Source organism: Silurus meridionalis, chromosome 1 (genome assembly GCF_014805685.1).
Source record: "Silurus meridionalis isolate SWU-2019-XX chromosome 1, ASM1480568v1, whole genome shotgun sequence".
NCBI lineage: Eukaryota > Metazoa > Chordata > Actinopteri > Siluriformes > Siluridae > Silurus > Silurus meridionalis.
In genome coordinates this window covers 28,100,816-28,112,628 of record NC_060884.1, presented here as the reverse complement: position 1 = coordinate 28,112,628, position 11,813 = coordinate 28,100,816, and the positions used below count along the sequence as shown (strand labels likewise).

The following is an 11,813-nucleotide window of genomic DNA, read 5'->3' as shown; positions in this document are numbered from 1 at the left end:
CTATGCGAAGAAAAGAAATTCACTGTGCTGTAATGTATATCTGACAAAGTCTCTTCTTCTGTTCAGTTGTGTTCCACCTCAACTTTAAGTTGATTTGTATTCAAGTCACAAATGAGTGACAGTGTAATGTTAAATTATTAATATATACAAAGACAAACGAGTATATAATGCACCAAACTAGCTAACTAGCACTACAAACAGTATTATTATCCACCACTACAGCCACCTCAGAGTAAATGTGTTAGCTCCGAGAATAACTCATGAGTAAAACTCCTCAAAAATAAAAACGAAAGACCAGAAAGACGCATGTGTTACTACCTGTCTGTTCTGCATTCCTGTTCAAAACACACGTCAATCAGTAGTACTGTGCAACCTTTAGTCGTCTTTTAAAAAAATCATTTTGGGGTATTTTTTTTATACACTTCCTTAATTACAATCTCTTCAAACAATTGCCTGGAAGACTAAACTACTTTATCTCGCTCGGTAAGCGAATGCAAACACATGGGGGGTCAAAGTTAAATTGCATATGCATGCTGAGAAGAGCTTATAACAGCTTCAATAAAACAATGCAAACCTTTATAGCTACTATAGAGAGGAAAAATAAAAACTCACAATCAGCTATTTGCCATGTAATTTAGTTTTTCCTATGAAATGGTCGATGTTTATTACAAAACGAGCTAAAGACCATTTTATTTTCCAGGACATGATACTAGGATCTTCCTTATATTTAATATAATAGATTAAAAAAAACCTAGACAATTTCAGTGCCAGACCTACCCATATGCCATACTAAAAATCCCTGATTGTGACTTTCGTTAATGCGCTTAAGTACCATAATGAGTACAAGTATAATATATATATATATATATATATATATATATATATATATATATATATATATATATATATATATATATATATATACACACTAAAAAACAACTCGAATGAATAAAAGCAGATTAAAAATGACAGCGAAATGAAAAATGAGGAAAAACCTGTATTCAGAGCGTGTATCCACCCAAAGAATCCTGGCTTACGATGTTAATAAAAAAACAGAGAAACCACACACCATGCTACTGTAGTGGAGCAACACTGTGAATACAGCATACACAACATGTGTAGACCAATATCAAAGCACCACAGTGAAGAGCTGCTACACAGAGAGCAGAATAAAATCCTTGAAGCTCAGAAGCTTTCGCAGGTTCAGTGTCATATTCTTAGCGAACGGACAAACGTGAAGGTGAGGGAACTGTACGGAGCAGCTGAACTGAAAATATGTTCTGAAATCAAAAAAGGGAAAATTGCATTTGAAGGCACATTTTTGTTTATGAGTCGGTAAATGATTTCAGAGTGCATATATTAGTTAGTTTATATCCGTATCTCAACTGCATGTAACTAGGGAGGTTTTAGAGATTATTAGGACCATTTTGACCAATGCATTTGTTCAACTGGATCCTATAAAAAAAATTGCATACTTTTAGTGGGAAAAAAACAACAGTTTTCCTGAAATTTAGACATCCTGATTCCATGTTTTTGTTTGACCCCCCAGATCACTTCTGGTGTTTTCTTTCACAAATCAAACCATAAGAGATTTCCCAGTCCTCAAACGGATATCTGGACTAGCGTGCCAGTTCTACACCAAAAGCGTAAAAATGGATATGACGCTTTCAAAAAGTTCTTCAGCACATCGTACTTCTTCGAAATCCTAGTGAATAGAGACGACTTCATCGACTCCGTGGCGTTTGTGCTGTCTGGCGAAGTGTTTCATTTCTTTTAAAGTAGGCTGAAATGTTTCAACTTCTACAGTGTGCAAGCATTAGTATTTTTTTTTTTTCTTTTTGCCAAGAAACCATAAATATTTGCAGTCTCATCAGACTTATAGATTTCAGACAACCACCAAAAAATATATATAAATAAAGAGTTTCAAGTGTATTGGGATTAGGGTTGCAAAGGGGCGGAAAACTCCGGATAAATTTCCAGAAACTTTTCATGGGAACTTCATCTGGGGAATTTTGGAAATATACCAAGTGGGAAACTTACCAGATATTTGTGAATTTGTCAGAATTAATTATAAATATTGGGGAAATTTATATTGATGTTATCGTTTACAAACAAATATTTAGTTTGGCATTTAGTTTTAAATGCCATTGATTTTAATTTAATTGTTTGTATAATTTTGTTGCATGTTGTACATGTAGGGGGCGTGGTCTCAGTGGCCCTGCAGTAAGTGTGAATGTACAGGGTAGAAATTCGACAGAAATTGCATAAAATCTGGATGTTTTCAACATTTTTTTAAAAGATGCCTGTTATTGGTCAACCTGGAATTTTGTAGCTTTCTGTTTTATTCCCATTAATTCCCATGCAAAGTCTTGAGTCTTGAAAATTCCTGGACTTTTTGTAACCCTAATTGGGATCATATCCTGAATAAAAATGAATCGCATAAATGCAGATTGGTGTTGACCGCGACGTGTGCAGAAATGAACAGCTCGAAAAATCAGTGCCGTTTGAACGGCATGAGCGGATTTCCATCATCAGATTTCAGTCTTTCTATTTAAAGACATGGTTACTAAAAAAATCTTATCGGGACACAATCCAGATCCAAGACACATGAAAGGTGTTTAAAGGAGGAAGTGGTTTTCAGTAACAGCGCCAAAACATTTTTAGACGTATATATCATACATCTATAGTCTATAAGCAGTGTTGGAGTCTCTATAAGATATCGCACAAATATATTTGATCATCTTTCTCTAAAGCATTACAGTTCCTTATTGCATTAATGCTAGCAAGCCATGGAAGAGTACACGCTTGCGTATTAATATGCATCCACACTATCTGCGTATGTATAGTTCTATATAGTAAAGATTATCCGAGATATTTGTGACAACTGAGCTTTCTCTTTATAGTGAACAGACATGTTTGTATGAAGCCCCTTACTGCACCGTCTGATACAGATAGCCTCTCTTATAGGCACTCAGCGGGTAGAAAGTGGCCACCACAAATTTGCCATCAAAAGTGCGGCCTGTCAGCAGCCTCTGGGCTTCTTTGGAGTCTCCAGCGTTTGCATACTCGACGAAGACCTGTAAGCAGGAAAGGAAACCCTTATCTCTGTGCTTTATCGCAAACACCAATAAAACCAGTGTTTATTTACAGACGACCTCACGCTCTTTTACCTGTCCTTTCCCGGGATTTTCTTTCGGAATCAACAGCGATAAGACTGACCCGTATTTCTGACATTCTTCTCTCATATCCTCTATAATATCTATGGAGGACAAAACATGGATGTTAAATATGGATCAAATACAATTTTATTTTTACATTCAGGTAAAATTTTGTAATCATATTCGTAAAAAAAAAAATGAGCTGCACTTTATTTGCAAATTTGCAGACACCTGGTCATAAGTTTGGTATGTGCTTTTTGGGCATCGCATTCCACATTTAGTCTCATTTAGCTCTTCTAATTCCCTCCACTCTTCTAGGAAGGTGTTCCACTAGATTTTGTAGTGTGATTATGGATATTTGTGTTCATCAGCCACAAGGGTGTTACGAAAGGCAGGTCCTGATGTAGGTGAGGAGACCTGGAGGTGCCGTCAGCGTTCCAATTCATCCCAAAGGTGTTCAATAGGGATGAGATCAGAGCTCTATAGCAGGACACTCAAGATCTTACTCTCCAAACACATATCTTCATGGAGCTCACTTTGTGCACAGGGGCATTGCAATGCTTCAGCTTTGTGGTAAAAGTTTGCTTTTTTTTTTTTTTTTTCTTTCTGTTGTTGAAATGTTGTTTTCTAAAATGTCATTTGATACTCTGTACATCTCCCACAACAGTTTGGCAGAAGATCTGAGAGGAACACTCACCTTCGTATTCATCATCATTGTGCAAATGACTGTCATCTATTACGTTGAGCAGTCTGAGGACGGGCGTCGGCAGCAGAACCAAGTCGTCGATGTGAGGAGCTGAAAACAAGGAGGTTTTCTTATTTCTTACACAAGTCTTCGCAGTTACACGCTAAACAATTCTAATGCATCCTGCATGGCATCAAATGTAAATATAAATAAATAAAGTACGATGTGTCTTTTTTAAGTGAATGCTGTGGATAAAGGAGTGAAATACTTTGAAGCATGTGGGTATTTTAAAAAAAATATCTAAACGCCTCTTTACATTACCGGTCACTGATTCTTTTCCTATAACAGCAATCTTGAAAAATGCTTTACTGACAATATAATTTGTCCACAGCAGCATGGTAATGAATTATCCTATAGATGTCTATTTTGTTGCTATAGCATACTCTTTTTGCAGCAATAGGCTAATGCCAGAAAATCAGTTCCTGACTGATAAAAGGTCTGAGGTGACGGCTTAAATGGGAGTCAGAGAAGTCTATCTGGCAACCTTCATTACCAGACCTGTCAATAAAGCACTGTGAAGCTGACACGAAACTTCCATACCAAAAGGAATACTGAAAAAGGGGTTGATCAGTGCGGTCTCGGCAGTGCTTCGGCGGTTTGGGTTGTGGTGGAGCATGCTGATGAAAGAAAAGGAGAAAAGATACAGAGGTCATATTTACACGCTATAGGCGGCTTATTGATTTGGAGTCTTTTGGGGCACGGCCTACCTTTTGATTAGATCTCTCAGATGGTAGACGGGGATAGCAGGGTACACCACAGAATTACTTGAAAAGATATGATCCACTATTGCAGCGCTGTTGTCCTGCGGAAAAACAGGGCGTCCTTGTGTGAAAATAGGAGCTACTCAATCTTTTATTCATTTAGTGATTTATGGATTTATGCATTTAATAAAAAATAAATAAAATCGAGTACTATATTGAAATAAATTATACACCAGTAATCAATAATAATTCCTAAATAATAAATCCACCTGTAATAAACACTTAAGTTGTATCTTATAGAGGAAAATAAGGAAGTCCTGAAAGATTCCACCACCAGAAAAATACCAACAAACAAAGCAAAATCACATTTCTGACATAAAAAAAACCCTTCAGTTCAGCAAATGATCCTGGCTGTAACTTTAGATGTACATCATCCTGGCCCTGACTCACCTTCCATTCCTGAGACTTAACAGTTTCTTTTAGTTTGATTCCTGAGAACATTTCGAGAAGAATGACACCCAGGCTCCACAGATCCACAGCGGTGGTACAGCCCGAATCTCCCTCCAGTCCTGCCTGAGCCAGAGAGTTCTGCAGCTCAGCCTCGGGGGCACGGTACCCATCTGTCTGGATGTATTTCACATCCTGAAATAAATGACAAATTAATGCTTCTATAGTAAAAAAAAAAGGCACGTTTCTTTCAAACAATTAAAGCGATGGTGATGTATTTTTAGATTTACCTCACACATAAAGCAAAAATGAAAAATTTAATTCCGGATCATTCTGGTCTTTTTCCTGTGCTTCCTCTATACACACCATTTCGGCGTTTAGTATCACAAACATTAAATTATGTGTGTGTCGCCTAATTGTCTTGTTGACCGATTTATGTCGAACAGCAAACGTTCAACATCTCCACTGAAATTTAATTGAAATTTCTACGTAAATTGTTACAGTTTTAATTGCATTGCAAGTAAGCACTAGACACCAAGCAGTGGTCCCTAGTGCTTACTTCCAATTAAATTACTCACGCTAGAATAAATAATAGGAGCTGGTAGCCTTAGTGGTTAAGGAATTTAGACTTTGGATCTAAGGGTCGTGAGTTTAAATCCCAGCCACACCAAGCTGGGCCACTGAGCTAGGCCCTAAGCCCTAAAGCTGCTCAGTTGTAAGAATGAGATGAACGTAAGGGCGTCTGCCAAATGCCATAAATGTAAACGTAAATCCCTGTAGTGATTATGCATAACACATATTAAATTACATTTTTACAATTAAAGTCATAAAAAAGACATTTAAATACATTGAAACTTGCAAAAGCTGATAGCAATTCTTTGTAATCTGGGAAACAGAATAAATCATATAAAAGCGTAAACCAACTCTATTGTAAAATATAATCAGACTGAGGTTTGATTTGGTGCTTTGATACTCTATCTGAGGTTCCAGGTGTGGTCATGATGAATTAACACACAGCAGACATGATGATATGGTATGAAAAACAGGGAAGGTAGAGATTTTTTCTACATAAGTAGATGTAAAGTTTGCCAAACCAAAATCACTGTTCAAGATGATCATGTTTCGAGGCATTAGGAGGACGAAGTGCATTGAACTCTGGATCGGAAAGTGTTGAGCAACAAAAAGCTGCCACTGCTGGGCCCTTGAGCAAGGCCCTTAACCTCCAACTGCTCAGATCCCCTATTTCTTAACTCTAAGTCACTCTGGATGAAGGCAAATGCCATAAAAGTAAATGCTGTTCTTCTCTTGTTCAGTTTGTGAATGAAAATAAAACATAACCCGAACAAGCCACTTGGTGTTGCCCTGCCCCCATCCTCCAATTATCCCCTTTCTTCTATTCCTTGTACAGGTCCTTATGGTACATTTAGTTTTGAATTGGTATCAAAGGGGCTTTCTAGATGTCTCGTGTATTTTACAGCAGGAAGCTGAGGTCAGAACATAAGGTCAGTCATGATACAATGCCCCCTGGAGCACAGAGGGTTAAAGTGGCAGCTTGGCTAAACTGGGGCTTGACCTTTCCGATCAGTAACCACCGTGCTGTACATGCCAAAACGAAGACTACAGACACATTCAACCAATGCAAGTAAATAAGCAGAATATTTTGACTTCCATTTCCTGGAAAGGAAATAAGATTTCCTAAAGAGAGAACAGACTCAAAAGCCAATATCTCACTCCAGGGGACCAACGTGAAGGTTGTATAGTGTAGTATTACTATATGCCTAATAAAGGATTTGTTTACTAACATTTTAACACTTATTTAAATTAAAGCTTAGCATCAGCGATTCTGAAATCAGGATTTATGATCATCATTTGCAATCATTTCTTCCGAATACAAACGACAAAAACAAAACATTAAGTCCTGAAAACACAACAAACAGTGCTTGAAGGAAAGCTCAGGTCCACATCCACCTCCTCACCTGATGCCCCTCTTTAAAGCTAAGCCCAAAGTCGATGAGCTTGAAGCATTCGTCGTCAGGACTCCAGAGAATGTTGCGAGGCTTGAGGTCGGCGTGGACGTAGCCCTCTCTGTGCAGGAAACACAGCGCCTCCAGGACATCGCGAGCACAGTGCTGGATCAGCCACATGGATTGGCCCTGACTGCTGCCCCTCACCAGCAGCTCCGACACGCTCACATCCAGAAGCTCCAGCAGCAAGCAGCGGGTCGCTATGCCGAGCGGGTTGTGATTGGTGAACACACCGTACAGCGTCACTGAAGGGAAAGGCAAGGAATATGAACAGGAATGTGTGTCTAGGTATATTATATATACACAGTACAGACCAAAAGTTTATATATATTATATATACAGTACAGACCAAATGTTTGGACACACCTGCTCATTCAAAGAGTTTTCTTTATTTTCATGACTATGAAAATTGTAGAGTCACACTGAAGGCATCAAAACTATGAATTAACACATGTGGAATTATATACATAACAAAAAAGTGAACTGAAAATATGTCATATTGTAGGTTCTTCAAAGTAGGCATCAAGAGAATGCCAAGAGTGTGCAAAGCAGTAATCTAAGCAAAAGGTGGCTACTTTGAAGAACCTACAATATGACATATTTTCAGTTGTTTCACACTTTTTTGTTATGTATATAATTCCACGTGTTAATTCATAGTTTTGATGCCTTCAGTGTCACTCTACAATTTTCATAATTTCATCTCTTTGTATTCACTTTACAATATTCTGGTGCACATTATGGACAGTCACTTAAGTTCCATTTACATTTACGGCACGTAGCAAACATCCACAGCGACTCTATCAATGAATAAATCAACCCTGGTTCACTGGGTTGCAGATTTAGGATAGAATCAGCCTAAAACTCTGTTGGGAGAATTTATGCCAGACATTTTATACAGAAAAAACATTAAACAAACAGGGAAAAATAAGTTCTAGTTTAAGACCGTCATGAAGACGTAGGTCTCCGGCAGTGACTCAGCTGTTCGTACATCTAGGAGAAGTTCATTTCACCACCTCGGTGCCAGAACAGAAAAGAGTCTTGAGTCTTGAAAAATGTTTACATGCCGTTTTTGCACATCAGGATTACTGCTATTTGTTCTTTCGCACAATATTTTGTCCACATATTTTTGCCACTGTTCACTTTATCTTTGTTGCTGCTATTTGTCTAATTGCACGATATTGTTTACATTTTTCTACTACTGTGCACCTTATTTTATTTTGTTACGACAGGTTTACTGGCAGAGCTATTTTGTGTGTTGTCCTGCACTGTCCTGTGTTGTCTTTTTGCACTGTTTGCACCAGTTGCACACATGCACTTTATGTGGCGAGGATTTTTCTACTAGTACTTGACCCTGTGTTTTTTCTGTGACTGTTGTTTTATGATGTAGCACCTGGGTTCTGGAGGAACGTTGTTTCATTTTACTATGTACTGCATCAGCTATATATGGTTGAAATGACAATAAAAGCTTCTCGACTTGACTACCACTTACCCTAAGAGACTTTGGAACCAGTTTTTAGCTTGTTAATGCACCTTAAAGTGTTGTTTTCAGATTTTCTCCCGATTGCACTATTAAACAGTGTACCATTTCTTTGTCGCTTGCATTTTGTCGAATGTCTGTGAACTGGAACATAATTTTGCGAAGAAACAATGAAGAAACGAAGAAACAATGTTGATGTCGAGATCATGAAAAAACAGCATTTGTTATGACAAGACATACGTGCCTTATGACAAGTCGAGATGTCAAAACAACTCGTTATCATGAAAAAAGAAAGAAAGAAAAAAAAGATAACGCCTGGCCGCTTAGGACTTCCGTACTAATATAAAGCAGTGTCTGGCTAAATGTATTTCGGGAAGTTCAATCTTATCTTATCTAATATTGTTGTTTGCGTTAATGTCACGCACATGAAATGAGAGTGAGGCGTTCATAGTAAGAGATGACGCTCTTGGGGTTTCTTTGACCTGGAAATTTCCTCCACTGCATTAGTATTCTGCAATAACACTTTCCCCAGAAGTGATCAGTTAAAGTTGATTTCATCTTCCAGACATGCACCACGTGTCTTGGCCAATGAAATGATACACACACAGAGATCTGACACGCTTATTGACGCTTCCTGTATCTCCTGTTTTGATCCTGTGAACAATCTACAGATGCTGTAGCCACACTGAAGCAGCCTTACCGATATTTTTGTGGCCCTGGATGTCCTCCAGGACGGATCTTTCTTTAAGAAAGCCGTAATCTCCACCCTGGGCGTCCAGCAGAAACTCTTTCACGGCAGCACAGCTGGATCTGGTAGAGCTGACCCGGTACACTGAAGCAGATCCTCCCTGTCCTAACCGAGCCTGCACCTTCCACATCTCCCCGAAGACTTCGAACAGAACCGGCTGCATGACCTGATCCACTTTGTTTCCGCTCCCTGCTGGCAGTCCCGGTGTGTTCGCGTTTGGACTGGACATGTTCTCCCGCTTCCTGAGCTGCACCCAGGGGGCATTTAGTGCTGTCCAGAATACACCAGCAGGCTACTGTGGTTTCTTAAGCTTCAGGTTCAGTTAGCATCGGTTGTGGTCAAGCTACCTGTAGAGTTTGTAAACTTTAATTAGCAGTGTCGCACTTGATAAATAAATAAATACCACCCGGAACCGAGGCTCATTACTCACGCCATACTTCACAAAAACACCCGTCAGCCTTCATGTGATTTGACTTGTGACCCCTGACTTGAATTTGGTTCCGAGATTGTAAGCAGGCTTGCCATTGTTTTGGCGGCCATTTTACCGGAAATTAGGTCAGGAGGCGAATCAGAGTACTTCCGTGTCACGCTGCACAAACACTCCAAGGTTTCACTAAGTGACTGACTGACCAAAATAATTCAGATTAACACCAATGTTTCATAAAATGTTACATTTCTGAACCCAAACCCCGATATAAATAATATTAATTATATATAACTGTGTAATTTTTTTATGAATGTTTTTTGTTGTCTTAATAGCTGGACAACAAAAGTGAGTACACCCTAAAAACATCTGTAGGTCATGTACCCATACAAAGCCACATGTCCTGTTCATCATCTTCATGTTTTTGTCTGCTTGACCCGACCATACAAATCTGAACATACTTTCCAGAAGACCAGAAATTCACTAAACATTTTTTTATTGGTCTTATGAAGTATTATAATTTGTTGAGATAGTAAATTGGTGGGTTTTTGTTCAATCTGAGCCAAAATCATCACCAGAGACTTAAAACTACTTCAGTCTGTGTGCGTTGAATTTATTTAAAACACAAGTTTCACAATTTGAGTTGAATTAATAAAATAAATAAACTTTTCAATGACATTCGAATTTGTTGAGATGCACCTGTGATATTCCCTAATTAAATAATCAATGCATACATACAAACAATGCTTTTGTGTGTGTGTGTGTGTGTGTGTGTGTGTGTGTGTGTGTGTGTGTGTGTGTGTGTGTTGGACACAAAGAAAGAAAGAAAGAAAGAAAGAAAGAAAGAAAGAAAGAAAGAAAGAAAGAAAGAAAGAAAAGAATAAAAAACAAACAATGGAAAGAATGATAAAACGAACAAACAATGGAAAGAATAAAAAGAAAGAAAGAAAGAAAGAAAGCATAAAAAGAACAAACAATGGAAAGAATGATAAAATGAACAAACAATGGAAAGAATAAAAAGAGAAGAAAGAAAAGAAAGAAAGAAAGAAAAACGAACAATGGAAAAAATGATAGAACGAACAAACAATGGAAAGAATAAAGAAAGAAAGAAAGAAAGAAAGAAAGAACATGAATAAAAAAATACAAATAATAATAATAATGAATGAAACAAAGAGTGTATGAATATACAGCAGTAATAATAAATATATATACAGTGAGGAAAATAAGTATTTGAACACCCTGCTATTTTGCAAGTTCTCCCACTTAGAAATCATGGAGGGGTCTGAAATTGTCATCATAGGTGCATGTCCACTGTGAGAGACATAATCTAAAAAAAAAAAATCCAGAAATCACAATGTATGATTTTTTTAACTATTTATTTGTATGATACAGCTGCAAATAAGTATTTGAACACTTAAAAAAAAAGTCAATGTTAATATTTGGTACAGTAGCCTTTGTTTGCAATTACAGAGGTCAAATGTTTCCTGTAGTTTTTCACCAGGTTTGCACACACTGCAGGAGGGATTTTGGCCCACCTCCACACAGATCTTCTCTAGATCAGTCAGGTTTCTGGCCTGTCGCTGAGAAACACGAAGTTTGAGCTCCCTCCAAAGATTCTCTATTGGGTTTAGGTCTGGAGACTGGCTAGGCCACGCCAGAACCTTGATATGCTTCTTACAGAGCCACCTTTTTGGTTATCCTGGCTGTGTGCTTCGGGTCATTGTCATGTTGGAAGACCCAGCCTCGACCCATCTTCAATGCTCTAACTGAGGGAAGGAGGTTGTTCCCCAAAATCTCGCAATACATGGCCCCGGTCATCCTCTCCTTAATACAGTGCAGTTGCCCTGTCCCATGTGCAGAAAAACACCCCCAAAGCACGATGCTACCACCCCCATGCTTCACAGTAGGGATGGTGTTCTTGGGATGGTACTCATCATTCTTCTTCCTCCAAACACGTTTAGTGGAATTATGACCCAAAAGTTCTATTTTGGTCTCATCTGACCACATGACTTTCTCCCATGACCTCTGGATCATCCAAATGGTCATTGGCAAACTTAAGACGTGCCTGGACATGTGCTGGTTTAAGCAG

The 11,813-nt window shown here is 38.3% G+C and overlaps 1 protein-coding gene across 3 annotated transcripts; it reads right to left on the bottom strand.

Moving 5' to 3' along the window:
- Positions 1 to 2,712: 2,712 nt before the first annotated feature.
- uhmk1 (U2AF homology motif (UHM) kinase 1) lies at positions 2,713 to 9,866 on the bottom strand. 3 transcript variants are annotated; one of them, XM_046849279.1, is made up of 9 exons: positions 9,731 to 9,866; positions 9,253 to 9,647; positions 7,028 to 7,320; positions 5,055 to 5,246; positions 4,611 to 4,705; positions 4,444 to 4,520; positions 3,856 to 3,954; positions 3,171 to 3,259; positions 2,713 to 3,077 (listed from the first exon to the last, which is right to left on the bottom strand). In XM_046849279.1, exons 2-9 carry the CDS (start codon positions 9,527 to 9,529, stop codon positions 2,931 to 2,933), a joined length of 1,269 nt encoding a protein of 422 aa, XP_046705235.1. In that variant the 5' UTR covers positions 9,530 to 9,647; positions 9,731 to 9,866; the 3' UTR covers positions 2,713 to 2,930. The 3 variants fall into 3 exon arrangements, with proteins under 3 accessions (XP_046705235.1, XP_046705245.1, XP_046705225.1); XM_046849289.1 differs by having other exon boundaries at positions 9,738 to 9,866; XM_046849269.1 differs by having other exon boundaries at positions 9,253 to 9,866.
- Between the last annotated feature and the right edge of the window lie 1,947 nt (positions 9,867 to 11,813).